This window comes from Sardina pilchardus, chromosome 23, assembly GCF_963854185.1.
Source record: "Sardina pilchardus chromosome 23, fSarPil1.1, whole genome shotgun sequence".
In the NCBI taxonomy this organism is placed as follows: domain Eukaryota; kingdom Metazoa; phylum Chordata; class Actinopteri; order Clupeiformes; family Clupeidae; genus Sardina; species Sardina pilchardus.
In genome coordinates, this window is record NC_085016.1 from 5272512 (window position 1) to 5299171 (window position 26660).

Below are 26660 nucleotides of genomic sequence, written 5' to 3' on the forward strand. Positions count from 1 at the left end.
AATGATAATGATAATAATAATACAATAATCGTTTTGGAAAATCTTCGAAAGAAAGGTTATGCACAACAGGCGAAGGAACTGACTATGTCACTGCATACTTTAGTAATCATATGCATGTGACAAATAAAACCTCCTCGTATATTGTATGCGCACCACTGTTGCAAGACGAACGTTTTGTCATGGCTGAACGCACCCCATATTTACTTACAACATTCTGTATCCGGTGTCCTACTCGCTGCAAAATTATGGGTCCTAATCTGGTCCTAATCTTATGCATAATTAAAAGGCATTTCAAGTGTTTTGGCCTGGTTGGGTTTGTATTTTATAACCTTTAAATTAGTGTACCTTTGAAGCCATATTTGTTAGAAGTCACTATTTTTTTCTCAATTGATGTTGTATTGTAGGAAGCCTAAACTTTTATTTTGAAGAATTAAAAAGCATGGCTCTAGCGACAGTATTTTCGGGTGCATTGGCGGGCTAAACTTATGGGCTACACTATACTTTAGTAGCCCGTAAATTTAACTGAAAGACATTCTAGCATGGGTACGGCTTTTTCAGAATACATACACAAATGATAAGGAACCATTGCGAGTATTCGAGGTAAGCAGTGTGATGCACATGAATATACATTAGCAAATTCACTCTGGTAAAATGCTAATGTCACGTTAACTTACATAGGAGGAGGGTCTTTTCAATTAAGCTTCTCCAGTGCACAGCTAACATTAGCTAGGTAGCCTTGTTTCCCCAGTGATTTTAACTAACGTAGTATACGTAAAGGGGTTCTGGTGGTAGTTGCCCTGTTGTAGCAGAGAGGGTTGAAGGGGAGCTGCAACTGTAACATTAATCAATGATCTTTGTTTGTAAGCTACGCTTAGGTGGGCTAGTTTGTAACACCGCTCATTCGGTTGTTATTATGATGAAGTGCTGAAGTAACATAACACACGTGTAACTACTGAGAGTTGCACTGAGTGATCTGTGTCAGGCTTATATCAAATGCGGATGAAGAATCATAACAACGCAATTTTGCCTTCACTCAGACGCGGAAGACAACGCCGACGTGTAGATTCGTAGCTAGCAACCAGATCAATAGATAGGGCTTTACCTTGTCTCCGCTGAATGATAGAAGATAGGTTAAGCAGGTGTAGACTTGGGTAGTGGATGAGAGACCTCCTGGGAAAACTCTTGGAAAAATGTTGCTGCTGGAGGTGGTGTTGATCTTGAGCTAGTCGGGGGCAATCTTCCCTCTGGTTATAGACCAATCCCAATGCCTCATAATTATTAGTCACAGGGACACTGCTGTAGGAGATGCATCCTTGAGGTCCTTCTGACCAGTCCGAGGTAATGAAAAGACCCTGTGACATTCATCTCACTCAAGTAAGGGGTTTCCTGGTGGCTAAACTCCTAACCAGACCCATTCCATCTGGCCCAATGATCACCCAAAGTGGATGACTCTGATTCTGTAGCAGGCCTTGCAACAGGTGGATGCTACACATTGTCTGTTGTTATAGTAGACACCCACCCATCATTACATTACATTACATTTGGCTGATACTTTTTTAACCAAAGCGACTTACAACATGTTAAACATTTTAAGCTTTTTAAAAGCAATTCTAACAACAATTCTATGAAAATTCAGTAAGTGTAAGTAAGAATAAGTGCAATTGTCTGGAGGAGGAATGTGGCCACCAGACAGTCAACTAATTTTATATTGCTAATGTAGACAGATTTATATCTGATGAATCATGTGATGTGAAAATGATAAAATGTTAAATGTCCTGATGAGGCAGTGAGACAGAGTATCGACCTAGTATAGCGCTCTGCCACCATTCAGTGTGCATTTATCACAACGTAAGATTAGTCTATGGAACATTATCCTTGATTGCATGAAGACAAATGGTTCGTAATGTTAAAAATGGATGTTAACATTAAGCATCTCACTGTTTTTCAGGTTTAACCAGACACGCTGAAGAGAAAACATGGCACACATAACAATTAACCAGTATCTACAACAGGTTGGTGTAGTGACCTAGATGAGAAATTATATATATATTTTAAAGCTGCAAATCAGTTGTGTTGACATGCTGTCTTAACCACAAGCCAATATAGTTACTTTAGTAATGTTTCAGGACACATATAAAAACGAATCTATTTACTTTGCACCTAATTCATTCATTTTCTTCACATATGCATGGTTTGTATGTTATTGCTATTTTGAATATTTGGGTTTTTGAGGTATAAGGACACGTGAATGTTTTTTACATGTCCGTGTTTTTATTTTATTTCAAAAGGTGGTGGAGGCTATCGACACACGTGATGGGACGTTCTGTGCAGAACTGCTGTCTTTCAAACACCCACATGTAGCCAATCCGAGGCTCCAGGTAACGCTGTTACATGCATGGCTGTCTACATCATAGTCAAGGAGGTTTAGAAACAAATCCAAGCAAATAACGAGCCATTTTATAGTTCAATAGTTATTTTAAGTTTAACTAGAAAAGCGCTCAGAGAGCACAGGCCTCCGCCAAGCGAAAACATAACCGCCTTCTGGATCCAGGTGGTGGTACGGATCACTCCCAAAATGTAATAGTTTCTTCCTTGGGTTATTTCAGACCTTCCCTGAAAATGAAATTGAAATCCATATTATCTTGCGAACAAACAAACAAGCAAACAAACAAACAAACAAGCAAACCCTGATGAAAACATGACCTCCTTGGCAGAGGTAATAAAAGGCCATAACAAAGTCAGATTGGGACACAACAGTCATCTTTGTTGTTTTGTTAGAAAGACTAAATCAGCAGACCAACATGTTTGTAGGGTGTGGCCACATTTTTCACATTGCCACTGCATATGGTGGGTTTGGATATAGTTTTCCAAACTTGTTATGTATAAAATTATGTTTTTTTATTTACAGCTTTCAAGTCCAGAGGAAAAATGTCAGCAGGTGTTGGAACCGCCATATGATGAGATGGTAGCTGCTCACTTGAGGTATGTGATGTCACAGTAGCCACGTTCACATGCATAGTTTTGTTGTCATGCCGATTAAGCTGTTCCGACTGAAAAATCTGTGCCGTCTGTTTGCATGGGGTACGTTCTTATCAGGTGCTCTCAAGTGCTGTAGGAGTCTTTGATTGGAATAGCCGTGTTTGTCCACTTGCCCTTGAGAAGATACAGCAGGCAATCTGATTGACTGGATACATGGCTGTTCAATCAGAATAGGAATGGACTACACCACCTCTTTCATTCCAATTAAAATGCTGATCCGATCAGCCATTTCTATTCCGATTGAGGAGTTTGTATGAGAACATTTATTCTGATTGAGCCATTATACCGTTTCTAATTGGATTAAAAGTGTCCATGTAAACATGGCTAGTAGTGTGCACAGTTTTGTGATTGAATGTTTGAATGATAATGCATTTTAAATAGAAAGAACAGAATGGCATTCCTCTGCTCTTTTTCTCCTTCAGCTCAATCATTTCATTTAATAGATGAAAATCAACTAGAATGTGTGTTACCTTTTTTTTTGTTGGTCTTTTTATTCTGATGTATCTCAACTGGAGCTTCACTTCAAAAATATAAATGATTATTTTGTATGTTTTATTTCATTTTTTTCATAGGTGCATATATGCGGTCTCCAATCATGATTTTGTGGATGCTTACAAATGCCAATCTTTGGTAGTCCAATATCCTTTCAGTAAGGCAGAAAAAAGAATCTGCATATTGTGAGAATTTTGCCACCTTGTTGTACATGTTGTGTGAGTGGCCTCTTATCCAAAAATTATCTTTAACATCTCACGTCATTTCTGAAGGCTTTCCAAGCTCACAAAGAAGAAAACTGGTGAGTTTCTATTATATATTAGTGTTTGTAGTTTTTATTTTAGGCTAGACCAAGATGAGAACTGCCCTGGGGTTGAGTCACAATTACAGTAAAAAAAAAAAAATCACTTTGTTCACCCATCGTCACATTGGATTCCAATGTACAGTATTGTGTGATGAAGTTGTGCCATGAAATATTACCTTTGAGATTAGGGTAAACTTAACTATGACCCCCTAGCTGACCAAGTGCCTGTTTGAGAAGACTCCTGCCATGATTGTAAACATTTACCATAATATCCCATAGCATCTGTGTCTCCAGCGTTCCCTTGTGACGTTGATTTGTGATTTTGCTGTTAGTAATGCTGTCTGGTATTTGCAGGGCATTGCCAATGATGTTTGCTGTTGCATTGGACTTACGGATATTCGCCAACAATGTGAGTTATCTTTAGTTGTGGGCTGAGGACATAAGTTCCTGTACTTGTTATGTGGTGTTTTCATCTTCAGCACTGCATGGTATGTGACAGCATTGAATAGATATTAGACAGAGGTGGAAAAAATCCAGATTCAGAAAGTAAAAATCCAACCAATGAGCTGCTCTCTGAAGAGTTGTGCTAATTAGAATCAGCTGGTTTAAGTGAATGGTTGGCTCAGATATGTGGTAGGACTTTTACTTTCTGAAGCTGGACTTTTCCACCCCTGGATATAGATATGGACAACATACGGATGTTGTGTCAGCAGCAGCCCTGGGCCACTTCAGATGACTGAACACAGAGAAAATGTTTTCCTTCAAACAGAACTATGATCAAATCAGTGAATGCGTTCAGTGAATTATTACAGAATGAACAACAATTCCTTCAGTTTTTTTTTATAATAATAATAATTATTATTATTAAACATTTTATTTAAAAGTGCCTTTCTTGGCACTCAAGGTCAACATACATACATACTGTACATACATACATGCATAAAACATTTAAAACACAACAATTAAATATGTATAAAAAGCAGCAGAACCGAGGTTAGATTAACCACTGAGATTAACCCTTTAGTCTCCTGTGTTCAGGCTGAGCAGCAGCTGCTGAAGAGAGGCAAGGAGAAGCTGGGGGACATGATTAACCCTTTAGTGTCCCGTGTTCAGGCTGAGCAGCAGCTGCTGAAGAGAGGCAAGGGGCAGCTGGGGACATGATTAACCCTTTAGTGTCCCGTGTTCAGGCTGAGCAGCAGCTGCTGAAGAGAGGCAAGGGGAAGCTGGGCGACATGATTAACCCTTTAGTGTCCCGTGTTCAGGCTGAGCAGCAGCTGCTGAAGAGAGGCAAGGGGAAGCTGGGGGACATGATTAACCCTTTAGTGTCCCGTGTTCAGGCTGAGCAGCAGCTGCTGAAGAGAGGCAAGGGGAAGCTGGGCGACATGCTTCGATTAACCCTTTAGTGTCCTGTGTTCAGGCTGAGCAGCAGCTGCTGAAGAGAGGCAAGGGGAAGCTGGGGGACATGATTAACCCTTTAGTTTCCTGTGTTCAGGCTGAGACATGATTAACCCTTTAGTGTCCTGTGTTCAGGCTGAGCAGCAGCTGCTGAAGAGAGGCAAGGGGAAGCTGGGCGACATGATTAACCCTTTAGTGTCCTGTGTTCAGGCTGAGACATGATTAACCCTTTAGTGTCCTGTGTTCAGGCTGAGCAGCAGCTGCTGAAGAGAGGCAAGGGGAAGCTGGAGGACATGATTAACCCTTTAGTGTCCTGTGTTCAGGCTGAGCAGCAGCTGCTGAAGAGAGGCAAGGGGAAGCTGGGCGACATGATTAACCCTTTAGTGTCCTGTGTTCAGGCTGAGCAGCAGCTGCTGAAGAGAGGCAAGGGGAAGCTGGGCGACATGCTTCGATTAACCCTTTAGTGTCCTGTGTTCAGGCTGAGCAGCAGCTGCTGAAGAGAGGCAAGGGGAAGCTGGGCGACATGATTAACCCTTTAGTGTCCTGTGTTCAGGCTGAGCAGCAGCTGCTGAAGAGAGGCAAGGGGAAGCTGGGCGACATGATTAACCCTTTAGTGTCCCGTGTTCAGGCTGAGCATGATTAACCCTTTAGTGTCCTGTGTTCAGGCTGAGCAGCAGCTGCTGAAGAGAGGCAAGGGGAAGCTGGGCGACATGATTAACCCTTTAGTGTCCCGTGTTCAGGCTGAGCATGATTAACCCTTTAGTGTCCCGTGTTCAGGCTGAGCATGATTAACCCTTTAGTTTCCCGTGTTCAGGCTGAGCAGCAGCTGCTGAAGAGAGGCAAAGGGAAGCTGGGCGACATGCTGGAGAAAGCCGCCGAACTGCTTATGAGCTGCTTCAGAGTGTGTGCCAGTGACAAGTAAGTATGCTGTAGTGAGTATACTGTAGTGAGTATACTGTAGAAGTGTACACACTGCTGCTCTCCCAGCACACACACACCATACACAAGTGACAAGTAAGTATACTGTAGTGTACACACTGCCAGTCTCCCAGCACATACACACCATACACAGGGTTCCCGCAGGTCATGGAATTTCGAGGGCTGAGAACCAAAGGGGCGTAAGTGACATTTCACCAACTTTACAGGAGAGCCAAAACAAATCTACTGTAATTGCTTCTATATGTTCACAGTTAAAGGCCTCTGGTTTTTGTTCAACAACTTTATATTTATAAATATTTTACTTCTATAATTTTGTCAGCTAGAAAGAGCTCGTCAAGATATATACTGTATAACTCAATGTTGACCAAAATGTCACTTACGCCCCTTTGGTTCTCAGCCCTCGATTTCTGGAATACCTTAGGATTTTGATGAAGTATGTTCCAGACATGGGAAGTCAGGGATTTTTTGTCATTTGTACTTAACAAAACACATTAGTACAAAGGCCATATTCACCCCAATGCTCATCGAGATCCATTGGCTACATATACAGTAGCTACCCTTCATAAAAATGCAAGAGTCCATATCAAATATAACGATTTGAACTGTTTAAGCCCATAACTTTATAAATACACATTCAAACCAAAAACTAAGTGTGTACACACGTCCACATTTCAAACCCTGTGGTAGTGATTGGTTTCTGACACCCTCTAACACCCCAATAATTCATTCTCTAATGTTCTCCAGCCGTGCTGGCATTGACGACTCCAAGAAGTGGGGTATGCTCTTCCTCATCAACCAGCTCTTCAAGATCTACTTCAAGGTGTGAAGTCTATTTATCATATGCAATATGATTTACGTGAAGGTGTGAGGTCTATTTATCATATGTGATATGATCTACTTGAAGGTGTAAAGTCTATTTATCATATGTGATATGATTTTTGAACATCAGTGTCAATATTCCAAATGTCTAAGTTTTGCCAGAATCACAAGTGCACGAGAAGCTTCACTGTCTGTCATGTGACTGAATTATTTGTAGCCTCTGTGTTGAGATAACTGCATTGGTTCAAATTGTAATTGTGATACTTTTGCAGCCTTTAGTACATAGGATTAACATGGAGTGTTTTTAAGAAGATTGATACTTTTCTGAATACTGTATGTCGTATAAACCTTCCATAGATCAGTAAGCTGCACTTGTGCAAACCTCTTATTCGGGCGATTGACAGCTCCAACCTTAAAGATGAGTACAGCATGGCACAGAGGATTACCTACAAATACTACGTTGGAAGGAAGGCCATGTTCGACAGCGACTTCAAGCTAGGTGAGAGGCCTTTTCCTCTGCCAGTAACTGTTTCTTAAACGGAGCCCTCTGTTTCTTGGTGTTTTAAGCCCCCAAACATTGTCTTCAAGGCAGCACTGCCTGGAAGGTGATAGGGTTAGGCATGGGTTAAGGTTAGGTTTGGGATTAGGGTTAGTGTTAGTGTTAGTGTTAGTGTTAGTGATAGTGATAGTGATAGTGATAGTGATAGGGTTAGTGTTAGTGTTAGTGATAGTGTTAGTGATAGTGTTAGTGTTAGTGATAGTGTTAGTGATAGTGATAGTGATAGTGATAGTGATAGTGATAGGGTTAGTGTTAGTGTTAGTGATAGGTTGGGGATTAGTGTTAGTGATAGTGTTAGTGATAGTGTTAGTGTTAGTGTTAGTGTTAGTGTTAGTGTTAGTGTTAGGTTAGGTTTGGGATTAGTGTTAGTGTTAGTGTTAGGTTGGGGATTAGTGTTAGTGATAGTGATAGTGTTAGTGTTAGTGATAGTGATAGTGTTAGTGATAGTGATAGTGATAGAGTTAGTGTTAGTGTTAGTGTTAGGTTAGGTTTGGGATTAGTGTTAGTGTTAGTGTTAGTGTTAGTGTTAGTGTTAGTGATAGTGATAGTGATAGTGATAGTGATAGTGATAGTGATAGTGTTAGTGTTAGTGTTAGTGATAGTGATAGTGATAGTGATAGTGATAGTGATAGTGATAGTGTTAGTGTTAGTGTTAGTGTTAGTGATAGTGATAGTGATAGTGATAGTGATAGTGATAGTGATAGTGATAGTGATAGTGTTAGTGTTAGTGTTAGTGTTAGTGATAGTGATAGTGATAGTGATAGTGATAGTGATAGTGTTAGTGTTAGTGTTAGTGTTAGTGTTAGTGTTAGGGTTAGTGTTAGGGTTAGTGTTAGGTTAGGTTTAGGTGGCTTTAAGTCAACGGTGGCAGGGCTGCCTGGAAGACGACGTTGGGGGCTTAAAACACCATCAAGCGTTTCCTCTAGTACGAACAACGGGGAAGGGAACACTCCTGCAATGTTAGACTGCCTTAAGTCTGAAAATAGCCACATAAACTTTTATTGTTTATTGTTATTTTTTATTATTTATTATTTACCAATTATTATTATTTGCTCTTGTTAAAGGAATATAATAATAGGCTATTCAAAATGTTAAAGATGGTGCACAAATTAAATGAAATGCTGCTAAATGCAACAATACAAAACACAGCCTGTGACATCGATGAAGTGGAGAAGCGTGCTGAAATTATTATTTCAACTTTTTTTAATTTATCATTTTCCAGCTGAGGGTTATTTGTCTTTTGCCTTTCAACACTGCCATCGGTCCTGTCAGAGAAACAAAAGATTGATCCTCATCTATCTACTTCCTGTCAAGATGCTCTTGGTAAGACACAGATAATTTGAGCTCCTTGGGTCAATTGCATTGCGTTTAAGTGTGCTATATGAATAAGTGTGACTTGACTAATGCAGGTTATGCATGTGTCATAGAGTGGGTAAACAAGTAAATACATACACATGTCATACACATGTCTTATTTGATGTATGTTGTCTTATTTGTTGTTTTACATGTATTTCAGTTTGTTTGTGTGTTTGTTGTACTAACTAAAAAACACAATAAAAAAGTTGATAACAAAAAAAAACAAGTAAATACATAGATAATTCAGTGAGCAACAATATACAAATAAAAAAAAAATGATGTCTGCCAATCCAGACAGGAACTCGTATTTCCTTCCTCTGACTTTTAGATTGCTTTTTTTCCCCCCCTTTTCATTAATTCTGTTTTGTAGTTAATATATATTTTTTAATTCCATGTTTCTGCAATAAACAAAGTTTGTAGCAGAAGCATGGAGGGCATGTAACTGAAGCGTACAAGAGGTGATGGTGGCATAGGACATTTTGGAAAAGATATTAGACCAATCTTCTAAAACAGTCTTACACTCCGTGAACAGAGTGCTTTAGTTATGTGCCTGCTGTAGTCTCAAGAACGCGAAGGGGCCAGATTTTATTTTCACTATTTTTATTTTTTATATATATACAGCCCTGATTGTCTCACACACATTTTCCATCCTTTGCCTCTCAGGGTCACATGCCAACGCATTCACTCCTGCAGAAGTACGACCTCATGCAGTTCACAGACGTCACCAAAGCTGTTGGGTACGCAAACCTGTCACTCCCTAACGTCGGCAAACATCTTTTTATTTATTCAAGAGCAATGGTCCTCATATCAGTCCCCGTTGACATCATTGCCCCCTAGTGGGCAAGGCCACTCTTGCAGCTACTCGGAGATGCAATTTTCTAGTTATTCTTACAATTCAAAATATTATTATATACTTGTGCTATTACATATATGTAATTATATACACAGTATAATATTACATGATATTATTATACTGATATGATACTACACTTAGCTATGGTTCTCATATCAGTCCCCATTAGTTCTTCTTACAATTGTTTTGTTTTGTTATTCTTTCTTTTGTCTTTTATTGTGATTGAGTTACCTCTTTCTGTAACAACCACAATTACCAACATTTTCCACCAACATTGTTGTTCTGCAGTAAAGTATATCTATCTATATGCTTTCTAATCTGTATTGCATCTGGTCTCTGTCTGTCTAAAAAAAATAACTTTCCCTTCCTCGTCCCACCTTGTGAAAAGTGAGGGAAACCTGTTGCTGCTGAATGAGGCGCTCACTAAACACGAAACCTTCTTCATCCGCTGTGGCATCTTCCTCATCCTCGAGAAGCTGAAGATCATCACCTACAGAAACCTCTTCAAAAAAGTGTATGTGTCCTCGTAGACCTGAGCGGCTATTTTAAAAGCTGAATATGTATGTGGGCATTACCGTTGAACATTTACATAATTATATGCCTTTCGTTCCAGCTCATAAGAAAGAAATTATGGTTAAACTTCACAATAAATCAGTAAAGAAAATATTGTTATTAAAGAATCAATGTTCACCGGAGCAACTCAGATGTGAAGTTTTAGATATTTTTTGCGGTGCCTGCTCACATTGTGGACTAACTTTTTGATGAATGAAGACGTGGCAAACATCGAAACGTTAGTCCACAATGTTGGCACCTTAATAAATATCTAAAACTTCACCTCTGAGTTACTCTGGTGAACCTTGATTCTTTGCTACAGTTTGTCCTTTCCCATTGACGCACCAGATAGTGATTCTCAGGAGCACAGAGGACATTTAGTTTTTTCTACAAAATATTGTTATTATTATTATCATCATTATTATCTTAGTTCAGAATTTGACTGTAGCTTCTCTATTGGCAGGTATCATCTCTTGAGAACTCACCAGCTGCCCCTAGATGCCTTTCTTGTGGCTCTCAAGATGATGCAGGTGGAGGAGGTGGATATCGATGAGGTGCAGTGCCTCCTGGCCAACCTCATCTACATGGTAAGACCACAGCTCACAAACCCGTAATGCCATACCCTCGTTTGTCTTCACTAAATTCGATAGGTCCATTCATAAAAACAGAAAAGTACATAAAAGCTCAACTGAATTTGAAACAAGCCAGCCATGTGGTGGTACTGCAAGCCAAACATTTATATTTTCTTTTACTCTGGCATACTAAGTCTATCTTCAGAAGTCTATGTGCCTCATCCTTAAGTAACTTCTCCAAAATCCAACTTTTTCTTCATTTGCCTGGTGAAACAATAGGTCAACAGGCCACTTGTGGCTATTTTTAATCTTTCTTCGCAAGTGAGAACACTTTTCTGATCTTTAGATTGTTGGGTGTTATATATTATAAGGCTTGTTTATATTTTGTACAGTAATTGTAAACATGTCATTTTTGTCGTGTATAACAGTTACATGTATCTGTCGTAGGGTCACATCAAAGGCTACATCTCTCATCAGCATCAGAAACTTGTCGTCAGCAAACAGAACCCCTTCCCTGCTCTGTCTACTGTGTCCTGAGGAACCCATGATGCAGCCCTGTTGATTTATTCCCCTCTGAAATACACACACCTCCTCTCAGTGCACTCTATCAAGAAGTGCTCATCCAGGATTTTACTGATGCCACTGAATTCTTTTGTACTGTATCTAAAATAATGCCCCCCAATTCATTTTAATGATATAGTTTCTGCTGAACCCTTTGGGATTCATGATCCTGATTCAAAGTGAGTTTGAAGTTAAGATGTTGACATTCTGTTTTCTTTTCTTTTTTTTATATCGTCTTTGTTTTTGATTGAATATTGATTGATAACATTTTTGGGAACAAAATAGCTGACTTTGTCCTGACTCCATTAAACAACCTTTTTTGACAAATTAAGTGCGAGATGTAGTTTTGGTTTACCACAGAAATATGACATTTCCATGCTAAATGTTGTACACAAAGTCAATGTAATAGTGTTTCCTGAGTATGGTGTACCTGAGGCATTTCCAAAGGTTCACCAGAATAATGGAAATATCTTTAGACAGGTAATTCAGTTAGGTAGCAACTAATTGACCCACAGAATGCATCCAAAAATTGGAGCCGAGGCTTGCATGCTATGCCTACAAAAATACCTATTATATTTGCTATAGCCCAGACATCAGGGACAAATTCCTACAGAGGTTGTCTATGTTTTAAAGACTTCTCCGTTGACGTTCCAAATGCCTATGGCAGGTTGCATTGTAAGTTAGCTCTGGGGTAGGAAAGATCACAGTGTGCTGTCTTTACCTACCAAAGATCACAGTACCCACTCGAAGGCAGAAGACAGAGCTGTGTATCGCAAAACGTCTGCATTTCCAATGTCTTCGTCCCTGTTGGAGTTTAACAGGTGTGATAATCATATACTGTAGGCCTAGTGTGTGGGGTTGGTTGGGGCGAAGGGTGGGTAGAGAACTTTAAGAAATCTAGCTCATCTCTGAAACACCTGAGGTTACCAAATATACTTTAACACACACACTTTCCACAAGCTATGCAACACACACTGAATGACTGTACATAAACATAGGCCTACAATAAAAACAGTTGACCGACAGTGTTCATTTTGTGAAAGGCACCCCATCATTGAAATAGGTTGCACCTGTCAAATATTTCAAAGCAGTCCGGGTAAAGCAAAGTTGGTAAGTTGGTTCTCCATAGACGGGTAGGCAGTGCAGGATGGCTTTCAGGGCTACAAACATCCATGTCCATGTCTGAGTCTTTTTCCAGCATTGAGAGTAGCGATTGATGGGAATCACCCTTGTTTATTAAGACAGTCAAACTTGTTTGTCTTGTTGGCAATATGAGAGTTGCAATGCACAATGCACAAGGCACTATTTTCTAAATCAAAACTACAAAGTAAAATGACTGGAGGTAATTGATTTCAAGACAGTGGATACATTTCAAAGTTGTATCCTGTTAAAAGACAATGATCAATATAAAACCCTTTCTGACGATCCTGTCACATATATTTATATATGATAGACAGACTACAAAACTAGTTATAACAGCTAGTTCAACATATTTCCATGTGATGAAATAAGGACATTTTTTTATGGGATAAGACTATTCAGCGGGGAGCCAGTAGTGCAGTAGTGCATTTTGACCAACATGACATTAGCGAGTGAAATAAATAAATAAATAAAAATAAAACGGCAGACATTTGTACAAAATCAGTTGCATGGATGTACTAAAGCATTGCTATTTGTTCAAGATGGGGAGAAACTGCTAATGATGTGCACAAGTGATATGATGTGTGGAGTTTGAACAAACAGTTTTGAGAATTTAAATTCTGATCTAAGAAATGTACCAAAGCAACTGTAACTCGTACACTTTCCCCTCACTTTCAGAGTAATATACAACACACACTGACTGAACACATAAATATTTACAATAAAAACAGTGACAGATAGTGTGTCCACCCCATCATTGAAATAGGTTGGATCTCTGTAGACGGGTAATCTGGCTACGGAATATATGGACGTCTTCAAGGGCCACAGTACACATCCATAATGTCCATGTCTGAGCCCTTTTCCAGCACTGAGAGCAGTGGCTGACAGAGAACATCCACACAACTTCTTCACCTTGACAGGCTGAGTCCATCTCTCACGTCCTCACGTCCTGAGCAACCAGCTTCATCAGCTGGTGGAGGGGTCTGACTGTCCTTCTCTCTCGCTGGCATCTGTGAAGGATGGAAAGGAACACACACACAGTGAACTCTGAGCTGTGTCTGGTGGGTAGGCTATGTGGTAATAGTAATTTATGCATGTGTATGTGGGTTTAGTTTAGTTTAGTTTAGTTTATTTAGTTTATTTGAAGCAGGGACCATGTACAAGGTTCATTAGTTACATAGTAAAGAGATGACTTGCACCAGATTATAGCTAACAGCTAATTTCCATCCGCCAGTCCCTGAGCAGGTAAGGGGGGGGGGGGGGGCATATAAGTTAAGAATGATAAGATAAGAAATAAGAAAATAACACTCATAAACACACACACACACTCACTCACTCACACACACACACACACACACACACACACACACACACACACACACACACACACACACACACACACACACACACACACACACACACACACACACACACACACACACACACACACACAAACTCACTCACACACTCACTCACTCACTCACTCACACACTCACTCACTCACTCACTCACTCACACACACATACTCACACTCACTCACACCAATACATTTGTATAAATGCTATGATTACTGTAATGCTGGCAAGACTGCTTGCTCAAAATCCATTTTTTCACTTCACGTGAGAACGTGTAGAAATCTGTAAAGCTTTTCAGATTACTAGGAAGAGCATTCCATGCTTTAACAGCTCTAAAAGAAAAGGCTGACTGCGCAAATGTGGTGTTCCGATTTGGCAGAATACAATCACCCCTGGTGATAGATCTTGTGGCTCTCCCTGTTCGTTCAGAACAGGTTTGAACAAATGTTTTCAGAGGTGGTGGAGCAGCATTATGAATTATTTTATGTATTAAACGCATGTCAGAGAATAGAATAAGGTTATCAAAGCTAAGCATGTTATATTTGTCCAATATGGCACAATGATGGTACTGAGTTGATCTTCTATCTAGAACTTTGAGAGCTTGACTGTGAAGTGATCTAATGGATTTCAAGGCAGTCTTGCCAGCCTGTGACCAGCTTGACATACAGTAATGTAGGTGAGACATAATCATTGCATTTACATATATGTTAGCAGCATCAGCACTTAGTGAGTTACGGATGTGTCTAAAATTTGCTATGCTATGCTATGTGTTTTTTTAAAAGTGAGTGTAGAGTCTAAGGTCACTCCCAGGTATTTGAACTCATCAACATTTTTTAGTTTTTCACCATCTACGTATATATTTGGAATAGTGCTTAATTTGAATCTATTTCGAAAGAACATGGTGACAGTTTTATCAGTGTTTAGCGTGAGACAAGAATTGCTCAACCACTTTGAGACTTTAGTGAGTGTATGTGTCAATTGTAAGGCGACCTTTTCCGGATCTTTGCCATGTGTAAACAGGACTGTATCATCAGCATTCAATATCTCCACACCGTCACACACTGATGGGAGATCATTGATGTATGTGCTGTGTATGGGTGTGTGCATCTGGGTGCGTGTTTGTGTGTTGCGTTGTGTTTGTGTGTTGTGGGTTGTTGTGTTAACCCTATTCACACAAAAGGTAGTCTCTTTCATTAGACAAAAATGCAAACCAACACAAAAACTGGGCCAGATAACAGGGAGCAGTTATATGAAGTTTTTAGGTCCATGTGTGCCCTTAAACATTTCAGTTCTGTTCACAATTTTCCATCTCCAAATTGTAGCAATAGATTTTCAAAATATCAAGTCAATCGGTTCACAACCTTATTCCTTATAAACAATTGTAACATAGGCCCCAGCCGTGGCGCGACTGGCTGGGGCACCTGCACCGCACGCCGGCGACCCGGGTTCGATTCCCGCCCCGTGGTCCTTTCCGGATCCCACCCCAGCTCTCTCTCCCACTCGCTTCCTGTCATTCTCTCTACTGTCCTGTCCAATTAAAGGCATATAAAGCCCCCCCCAAAAAATCTTAAAAAAAAAACAAAAAAACAATTGTAACATCAAGTCTTACCTTAAAATCTTCCAGCATGTGGAAGACTGGTGGAATACGCTCCATACTGTGACTTCGCTTAAGCTTTGGCCGGTCCATCCCCAAAATGAGTGCTCCACTGAATGGGTCCCTTAGTTAAGATGGCCAGTATTAGGCTATAATGAAATGTATTACTAATGCATACACTGAATCGAATTACAACATCATAATGAAAACAAATCTAGGCTATCTAATAAGCAACACTACGGACGGTTTATAAAGTAGACAATCTATGGTGGCATTCTCAGTTCCAATGTTGAGGGTTACTCGAAAAACTGAGCTGGAACCTTTTTATTTTCTGTCATTGGTCCAGGTAGTGTGTGTGCTGCCATGTTTAGTCTTAAGAAGGTAGCCTATTACAAATGAACTAGAATGCCTGGCCATAGAACATTAGCCAACACATGTTATTGACGTGTTATCATTTTATCAGATTTATCATACCAAGCGGTTGGGTTGCTCTACTCATTAGAGCTCTAGATTTCTGCTGGACTGCTTTCAGCACACTTTCACCAAAAGTTTTAGGCTACTGCCTTCTTTAAGAAATTGAAATCGAATTCAGGGTATGAGAAACAGAATAATAAACTTCACGAGACAACAAATAATCTTCCCGTTATTCTATAAGCCTTATAGAGATATGAAAGTCTAAAAATGGATAGTCTACCACACCGATGCCGTTAATTCACGACATAGGCTGCTGTAACCCCATATAAAAAGGCTCACAACCTATTAGCCTATAGGCCTTCTTCTCGGCACTTACCACTCTAACGCGTAAGAAGAAGACGAGGAATAGGCCTAGCCTATTTGGATTATTTTAACCTTTTCATGAGGGAACGAAAGGATCATAGACCCGGATGCCTTACCTTAACGATTTTCATTTCATCTTGTCCTGGTGTCGATGGTAATAATAAATGTGCGGCTATTGCTCACCCCCCTTCCTCTCAAGTTAGTAGTGGTGTTGAACTGTAGTCCTTCTATGAGTTTAAAAGTAGAATGAGCTCCACTGTGACTAAAATTAAACAAGAACAGAGAACATCATTGAGTGCATCTGATGACTAAGCCTTGCAACAACATTAAACTGCAGGCCATGACTTTATTCCCCTGCTCTGGTAGCATGTAGCTTGTTCCATCATCAGGGACCCAAACAGGAATGTAGGCTACGGCTGGCCACCGCACCATCTTCACAAAAGAGGTGATGTTCTCACTTCTCACTGCTGTTTTTTCATTGCTGTTTCTTTCTCTGTCTGTCTATCTGTCTAAGTCAAATTAACTGTCGCAGCTTTGCGGGACTTGGACCGTCTCAGCATGCATTGCGAATTCCAGACCTTTCAGTTATTTTCTAAAAAAGAGTGTCAACTGCTTTACCATCAGTATAGTCCCAATTGTTGTCGTTTTTAAACTATTTAAAAGTCTAAGTCGTTTCAATGTTCACTTGACTTGAATAGCGCGCTGTCACACCGTAAAGGTGAATGTCGCCTAGGCTATTTATAAGCTGAGTAGGCTGCCACAGTACAGAAACAAACATCCACAGTGGCACTTACATGAGGACATGCGTCATGTCAGCCACAGTAAGTTGTAAAACTTGAATCCGGCTGAACGAGGTTTATATGACACGTCGGAGCACCGACCTGTGATAAGCTAAGCATATACCCTGTTCTGACGCTAACACCACACCCGTGCATCTCTTCTCCGTGTTTTAGCCTTTGCCAACTATCATTACAGTTTTTTCTGAATGCTTAAACACTAATCGTGATTCTTGTGGCACAATTTCTAACACTATTAACACATATAGCAAAACCACTCACTGAGTTTGCAAAACTAAAAGCACAAACACTGCTTTGAACTCAGTAGGCACAATTCACTGCACAACACTCTTTTTGCGGAACTTTAAACACAATCACTGCTTACACTCAATTACCAAATGTCCAACACACTCCTAGCAAAATCATGTATGGCTATCATTAACACTATTTTGCCAACTCCTCTGGCACATTTTCACATGCGAAAACTGTTTTAGATCATTAGTTCACTTTGCAATCAGCCTAAGCAGTGTAAATAAGGCACAGGTAAGATATCCGTGTGGAGTACAATGGAAGGAGCAGGAAGAGTGAGAATTAGAGGAGGCCTAGGAAGAGGACGAGGAGGTGAAGGAGCGAGAGGGAGAGGACGACAAGGACAAGGAGCCCAGTGCCTTGGACAGGAGGACATTGCATGCAATGTACTGTAGATGAAATTTTGTGGCCGTACCCAGAGAGATGTCATGATGTAGACAGTTTTTTTTTTTTTTTTGTCTCAGTGGAATTACTATTTTGTGTTTTGACTTTGTATTTGTTTTGATGAGTGTGAACACCAATACTTGAAGTTTGGATTCCTATATGTTTACAGAACTATGACAAAAGTATGACCTCAAACTGAGATACTGTAGCCTACCTTGTGCACAGAGAAAGCAAAAGCCAGATGTGTCTTGTATTCATACCATCAGTGTGTAGTTGACACAATGTGTGCTTAGTAGATGATGGCTTGTGTTTACTGATTGATACAGAAACACCATTTTTACAAAGGTGTGAAGAGTTAATCAAGCTGTATTCGCTTTTGCAAGAGAACTACAATGTTTTGATAATTTGGTGAAATGTTATGCTATTTGTGTGTAGAGTTTTGCAAAAATAGCTTATAGTTACAAAAAAAGTGCTTAACCAATCAGAAAAAACTGTAAGCCCATCTCAACATTGAGATATAGAAGCAGGAAGCTTAGTTGCTCAATTAAGCTTCCTGCTTCTATCTCAATGTTGAGGTAGGCTATTACAGTTTTTGCCTATTGCTTACACACTAAAATCAAATGCTTACACCAAAGCCTCAATAGCCTACCTAACATTTTTGTAATATACTTTACACACAGTGTAACCATAGCTTAAACACATTCTCTGCTTTGCACATTGTTTGCAATTCTGCAAAACACTTTTTGCGAAACACTACACACATTTTCTTTCTGCAAAACCCTTTTTGCAAAACACTACACACTTTTTCTTACATTAAACACTTTGTGCAAAAACAAAATCCCCTGATATCATTGGGAAAACACTTTGTTCAAAATGCTAAACTCATCTGGCAATTGCAAGCGCTTACTTATACACCTGAAAACACGTGCACAGAAAATATAACACCAATCAGTCTGAACCAGCACTACAAATAGGCCTCAGGTAAGCCATTTTGAGAACTATGGGTGCCTCTCAAGTCTCAACATCTCTCCTCGATCCTCGATGCTTGATCCTCGAGGGGCGTTCCCACTGATCTATAACTAGCACTGGATAGACTATCCCATTGTTGTCACCCCATCATTCTTTATCTAGATCAGTGAGTACGAGGATCGAGGAGGGAAGGGAGGGTGTATAAAAGACCAAATGAGAGGCACCCAATGAGAGTAAGAAGTATAGGAGGACAAGGAGAGAGAGCTGTCGGACGTGGAAGAGGACAAGGACAAAGACAAGGACCAGTGCAGAGATGTGCCTCAGATAACAGCAGGGCTGCTCTGGTCTGAGATTGGTTCAACAACCATATCAATTTCATATATCAAAAGTTGCATACCTGCCCCCTTACAGCCCATTTCTAAATGCAATCGAGGAATTACAGTATTTTCTGCATGGTGGTGGAAAGTTCATGTGAAGACATTGGGGATCAATCCCCCCCAGCCCCCACCACATAGGCCTACACACTACAGTAACTTGCACATACTGTATACACACTCACAGACACACACACACACACACACACTCACATGCACATATACACTCACAGACATACACACACACACACACACACACACACACACACACACACACACACACACACGCACACACACAAAACAAATATGTATGTTGTTTTTTTTCAATTGCAAATGATCCAGTAATTGTTTTTTTCTTTTGTTTTGTTGCTATATTTGGTGTTTCTATTTCTCTTTATTTCTGTGAGAATGTTTGTTTTTTGTAAAAACTCTTGATTGATTACAACTTTTGAGTTTTACAGAAGACGAGGTCTGAGAAAATGACCAAAAAAGATAATAAAAAGAAAAATACAAAGACGGCAGTGTTTCATGTAAAGCACATCAGTGTGTTACTGGTGATATGTAGAATAATTCAAATGGTACGGTGTGTTTAGTTTTGTTGCAAGAATTTAGTTTTTAGAAGGGAGTGTAATGTTTTGATTGCAGTGTTTCATTTTGGCATAGATGTGAGTTGTTTATCCCCAAGTGCTATGTCTTATATACTGTAGCTGTGTGTAGAGTTTTGACATAATGAGCCAAATGCTGCAAAACGTGTGTAAGCAATAGGCAAAAACTGTAATGATAGTTGGCAAAGGCTAGAACACGGAGAAGGGATGAGGGTGTGGTGTTATGTTCAGATACAGGGTTGTACGCTTAGCATAGGTGCTCCGACATGTCATTCAGATGTCTTGTTAGACCGGATTCCAGTTTCCAGATTCTATTGTGACTGTCATCTGGTTCACCCACATGCTCATGATGAGATCTGTATAAAGCTTCCCATGCAGTGCAAAGACTGCGGAAAAAAAAAAAAATAGGAGCACAGAAAAAAATGTAGGTGCACTACAATTTCATTGAAAACCTTATTGCCTTAAGCTGGTAATCATGCAGATCCTATAATGCTATGAATTGTTAACAAAATGTATACAAATTCTGAATTCAAAATATGAAATAGAAACCAGACAAGCCATTTTCTGTGTGTATGGAGGGTTTGAGCAGAGACTAGGATTGCCACTGCTGTGAATGATCTAGCCTATCCTGCTTAAAATTCAAAGTAATTTGAATACTTCATATTGATTACACTTGTCTTGTCTAATGATATTACAGGGGTGGTGTGGAGGTCTAATTGAGTGCCTGTCACTTCAGGAAGTAGGCCTACCGTAGCCTACGTGAACATAATTAGGTTTCATTCATTAGGATTAGGATAGTCAGGCATAGTTCAAGGATACATGTTTTCATTAAATAACATGAATGTTCAAAAAACTAACAACGGTAAAGACAAATATTTCCGGTGTAATAGAAAAGATGAGTGTCCAGCAATGTTAACGTCAATGATTTAGGTAGCCTAACGTGGCATGGCATTGTGAGTTGTCCGTTCACTTTTTCCTTGGTCATGTTTAATTGGCTGGGTGCTTACAGTTTTTTCCAAACGTATACACACTAAAATGAAGGTTATCAGACAGTTAACAATACTTAACACTTAAGAAGCAAAACACCTGCGCAGAGCAGTACAACATTATGCACAAATTCAGCTTCACACTTTTTGCAAAACATTACACACAGTGAATGTCAAAACGTAAAACACATTTTAACACCTTAGACACAGATAAAGATTGTTAGGTACTTCCTTCTCATTACAAAGCCCTGGCTTGCCAATGACCACACTAATGAACAAATTGAATAATCACATCTACCGCAGCACTCAGGTGTGTTATGCTCGATCCTCGAGGGGCGTTCCCACTGATCTATAGCTAACACTGGATAGACTATCCCATTGTTTTTCGCCCCATTATTCTTTATGTCGATCAGTGAGGATCGAGGCCCGAGGAGCGAGGGAGGATGTATAAAAGCCCAAATGAGAGGCACCCATAGCCTGTGATGTGGATGAACTCTCATGGCTTGATCCAGCTAGACGGAGAGATTAGTACGTATTGTTGTTACTTGTTTGTATTGTTGCTTTAGTTTTTCTTCAGTGACTGTAAGTGTACAGTACTTTTCATTTGTGTACACATTTTTATTTTTCTACATTTTACAGTTGTAAGAACTATAATTTTGTCATTTTCTGTTGATTGACTTGTCACTGTAACTGAACATTTGGTACAGTGAAAGAAAGAAATATTGTCTGCAGCATCAGTTTTGTGCATTGCTTGATGAGGGTTCATCAAAATATTTTTGTAATCTAAATTGTCCTAATGCTCTCAAACAATATGTCTGAATAAGATCCATATATTGGAAGAAGGTTTTTACAGATGTGTTTTGAATTTATTGTGTTGGTGTGTATAAGATAGCGACAGTGTGGAATCATTCAAAGAATGTGTTAGTGATATGAGAACAGTACAAGGTTTTATCAATGTGTTTATTGTTTTGACAGAAATATTTCATTTTGCTAACAATCTGTTATGTTCTGCTGATTGGGTGTTGTGTTTGGTTAATTGTGTGATGTGTTTAGACAAAAAGAGCCCCGTTTTCAAAATTGTGTGTAAACGATTGGAAAAAACTGTAACTTACTCTGCCATGACTTGTCTTGGGGTTTGGTAGCCTATGTGACAAAGTGGTAGCCTGACTCTCGCCAGACCCTTGTAGTTCCGCCATGCTCCACCAGAGGCGTTTCGCTGAGCTCCACACAAGGGTCTGGACGCGAGGGCAATCCAAACCCCTGGGCCAGTGCTCAAAAAATAAGCAACCAATCAGGAGCGCCGAAGCGAGTGTTTGATTCAAATAACAATGGCGGCACACAGCGAGGAGTCTTGTGCTGACATTGATTCTGCTATTTCAACCGTTTTGTCGAATCTATCGAGTATTCATTCTTTAAAAGATTAACAGAGAATAGTTTTGAAGACATTTATTGGTGGCAAGGATGTTTTTACTCTTCTTCCGACCGGGTTTGGCAAGAGCTTGAAGAAGCCTAGCACGTCATTCAAGATAACAGGCAAGTGGTTTATCGAATCACATGCGAGGATGTTTTACAAGGACCCGCCTTCAGAAATACATCTCCTATCGAGAAGTCCCAGATCCTTGTGTGAAGCAGACAGCGAACTACAGGATCTGGCGAAAGTCAGGTTAACAAAGTGGATAGTTAGCTCTAACTTTGCAACATGTCGACTAGGCCTACGCCATCTGAGGCCCTTCCCCTCAGAATATTAACTCTCTGAGACTGGTTACAGTTTTTTCTGATTGGTTAAGCACTTTTTTTGTAACTATTGGCTATTTTTGCAAAACTCTACACACAAATAGCAAAACCTTTCACCAAATTATCAAAACATTGTATTTCTCTTGCAAAAGCGAACACAGCTTGATTAACTCTTCACACCTTTGTAAAAATGGTGTTTCTGTATCAATCAGTTCACAAGCCATCATCTACTAAGCACACATTGTGTCAACTACACACTGATGGTATGAATACAAGACACATCTGGCTTTTGCTTTCTCTGTGCACAAGGTAGGCTACAGTAGTTTGAGGTCATACTTTTGTCATAGTTCTGTAAACATATAGGAATCCAAACTTCAAGTATTGGTGTTCACACTCATCAAAACAAATACAAAGTCAAAACACAAAATAGTAATTTCACTGAGACAAAAAAAAATAAAAATCTGTCTACATCATGACATCTCTCTGGGTACGGCCACAAAATTTCATCTACAGTACATTGCAAGCAATGTCCTCCTGTCCAAGGCACCGGGCTCCTTGTCCTTGTCGTCCTCTCCCTCTCGCTCCTTCACCTCCACGTCCTCTTCCTAGGCCTCCTCTAATTCTCACTCTTCCTGCTCCTTCCATTGTACTCCACACGGATATCTTACCTGTGCCTTATTTACACTGCTTAGGCTGATTGCAAAGTGAACTAATAATCTAAAACAGTTTTCACCTGTGAAAATGTGCCAGACAGTTGGCAAAATAGTGCTAATGATAGCCATACATGTGTATGATTTTGCTAGGAGTGTGTTGGAAATTTGGTAATTGAGTGTTGTGCAGTGAATTGTGCCTACAGTTTTGCAAAATGTGTGTTACAAAATTGCAAACTGAGTTCAAAGCAGTGTTTGTGCTTTTAGTTTTGCAAACTCAGTGAGTGGTTTTGCTATATGTGTTAATAGTTTTAGAAATTGTGCTACAAGAATCACGATTAGTGCTTTAGCATTCAGAAAAAACTGTAATGGATATACAGTTTTTCTCGATTGTTAACACACATTTTCTAAAAACATGCCTCATACTCTTAGAACTCCACACACAAATCCAAAACAACACACACAATGGCCAAAACCCTGCAATTCTCCTGCAAAATGACACTTTACCTTCAAAACAATGTAATTTCTCCTCAAAATGCTCTTTTGTTCTCAAGAGACACACACAAACCATCATATATCAAGACATTTATAAGAACCAGTTGAACACTGATGTGCTCAGTGTAAAACACGGCAATGAATTGAAAACACTTCTTCTCCAATCATCATAATGACTTGGGCCTTTTTTTGTTCAGTGTTACCCTACAAACAGTACTACAAACAGTATATAAGCTGATACAGCAAGTTGATAAGCTTACCCTATCAATATTTTTAAATATCTCATTGTTTTCTATTATTTTTCTTTGTATTTGCCGTAATGTTATGGCATTTTCTTCTAGGACAATACTCATGATTTCAGTTTCCTTTTCAGGAGACAGAAGCCCTTGTGTTGGTAATCCTTCAGCTGCCAAACAAATAGTAAAATACTGTAAACTGTGTAGGAATACAAAGTAGGAATACTTTCCCCAAATACTTGAAACATACTTTATTTTTTACAGTCCTACAGAACAGCACACAGGCAATACTGTACTACTGTGCTCATTGAGCTTGTATACTTTACGGTACTGTACTGTATTGATACACAGCACTGCAATGTTCTGGCTCGGATCTCATCGGAGATTACGGTCCTTGGCCTCCCCGTCCTCCTCCTCTTACTCTCACTCCTCTGGCTCTGCCTCTGCTTGTACTACTACTGTATACTGAAGCTGTGATTGATAATTGTAAAACTGTGTGACAGGTGTTTGCCCATGTGATGAGTCAGTGTGCATGGTAGGGCAGTTAGCTTTAGAATTTGAATGGCAGTGTGTTCCTTGAGAGAACAAGACATTTTCTTCATGAAAATTGTGTCAAATGCAGAGAATTGTGTGTAGTGTTTTGAAAACAGTGTGTTTTAGAACGGCAATTTGATGGTAAAGCAGAACTTGTGCTTATAGCTCAGCAGAATCGGTTCAGGAGGTTGGTGCATGAGCTACATATTACTGGAATTGTGTCTCAAGTACCAGAAATTGTGTGTAAACAATTGAGAAAAACTGTAAGCTGCAGGCAACACAGGTTCGGGGTCACAGAAAACCAGAGAGGCGTGTGTCCAAAAATAAACTCTTCTTTATTATAATAAAAAACATAGGGAGTGAGTTCTCTCCAGTAAGTTCGCTAAAGTCAGTAGCCTATAGTACTCTCCAGTGTGGGTTCGCTAAAGTCAGTAGTTGTAGCATACTCTCCAGTGTGGGTTCGCTAAAGTCAGAGGTGGCCATTCAGGGAATGAGACACTCGTGAATAAATAGCACTCCAAATGGATCATTTGCGATTGAAAAAAAACAACATACATATTTGTTTTGTGTGTGTGCGTGTGTGTGTGTATATGTCTGTGAGTGTGTATGTGCATGTGAGTGTGTGTGTGTGTGTGTGTGTGTGTGTGTGTATACAGTATGTGCAAGTTACTGTAGTGTGTATGCGGTGGGGGCTGGGGGGTTGATCCCCAATGTCTTCACATGAACTTTCCACCACCATGCAGAAAATACTGTAATTCCTCGATTGCATTTAGAAATGGGCTGTAAGGGGGCAGGTATACAACATCTCAGACCAGAGCAGCCCTGATGTCATCTGAGACACATCTCTGCACTGGTCCTTGTCTTTGTCCTTGTCCTCTTCCACGTCCGACAGCTCTCTCTCCTTGTCCTCCTATACTTACTCTCATTGGGTGCCTCTCATTTGGTCTTTTTTACACCCTCCCTTCCTTCCTCGATCCTCGTCCTCACTGATCTAAGAATGATGGGGTGACAACAATGGGATAGTCTATCCAGTGCTAGTTATAGATCAGTGGGAACGCCCCTCGAGGATCGAGGAGAGATGTTGAGAGGCACCCATAGTTCTCAAAATGGCTTGTAGGCCTATTTGTAGTGCTAAGGTTCAGACCGATTGGTGTTATGTTTTCTATGCACGTGTTTTCAGGTGTATAAGTAAGTGCTTGCAATTGCCAGATGAGTTTAGCATTTTGAACAAAGTGTTTTCCCAATGATATCAGGGGATTTTGTTTTTGCACAAAGTGTTTAATGTAAGAAAAAGTGTGTAGTGTTTTGCAAAAAGGGTTTTGCAGAAAAAAAATGTGTGTAGCTGCTAGTATTTTGCAAAAAGTGTTTAGCAGAATTGCAAACAATGTGCAAAGCAGAGAATGTGTTTAAGCTATGGTTACACTGTGTGTAAAGTATGATACAAGAAGTTTAAGTATTGAGGCTTTGGTGTAAGCATTTGATTTTAGTGTGTAAGCAATAGGCAAAAACTGTAACAACCACACGTTGCATAAAGATTCTAGAACACAGCAACTCAATCGTACCCAATTACGGTTTGATTATATGCAGTGTGAGCGCAGACCAGGAACCAGAGGCAACCGTGCTCCAGTACGGTACGGGTGAAACGTACCTAGTGTGAGTGCGGCCTAAGAGTTGTCAACTCTGAAATTTGTATACAGATGCACAAAAATTGGTGTGGATTCATTTTAGGAGCAAAATGCGAATGAAAGGGTTGAAATCAGTACTCGCATGTGTGCCAGTAATATTTTTTTTATATTCGCACTAATATATTTTTAATCGTTTTTGCGACAACCTGCTCGCAGTGTACAGCCCTGTTCAGATCTAATTCGTGATTAGTAAAAAGGACTCCTTCCACACGCTGGAATACTGTATTTTAAGGTAAGACTTAATGCGAATACAGTCGTATGTAAAACTTAGAACAAATTGACCTGATGTTTTGGATATGTATCCTATACTGACAACGGGATTTTGCAAAGCAATCATTCCTTTGTCACTATGATTTTTGGCACTCATTGGACCCAACAGGCTACCAATTTCAGAGTTTGGAGAAAATAAAGTAGGCTACAATTTGAAGAAGGAAAAGGGGACCTAAAATGTATTTCTCCTGTTATCTAGCCTTTTTTGTTTGTTTGTTTTTTTATGTGAGAGATGGTTAACTTTACTAAACACGTTTACTCTTGCTTGAAGACTCCTCAGGGCTTGTCAACCCTCTTTCCACATAAACACACACACACACACACACACACACACACACACACACAC

General features: G+C 39.8%; 1 protein-coding gene across 1 annotated transcript; it reads left to right on the forward strand.

Annotated features, from left to right (window-relative positions):
* The first annotated feature begins 452 nt into the window (after positions 1-452).
* On the forward strand, positions 453-11746 carry pcid2 (PCI domain containing 2). Its single transcript, XM_062527825.1, has 15 exons — positions 453-600; positions 1949-2012; positions 2289-2378; positions 2909-2982; positions 3612-3677; positions 3791-3832; positions 4190-4244; positions 6045-6148; positions 6914-6989; positions 7346-7487; positions 8770-8870; positions 9567-9640; positions 10145-10270; positions 10772-10895; positions 11328-11746. The coding sequence occupies exons 2-15, from the start codon at positions 1977-1979 to the stop codon at positions 11415-11417; spliced, it is 1200 nt and encodes a 399-aa protein (XP_062383809.1). The 5' UTR covers positions 453-600; positions 1949-1976; the 3' UTR covers positions 11418-11746.
* The last annotated feature ends 14914 nt before the right edge of the window (positions 11747-26660 follow it).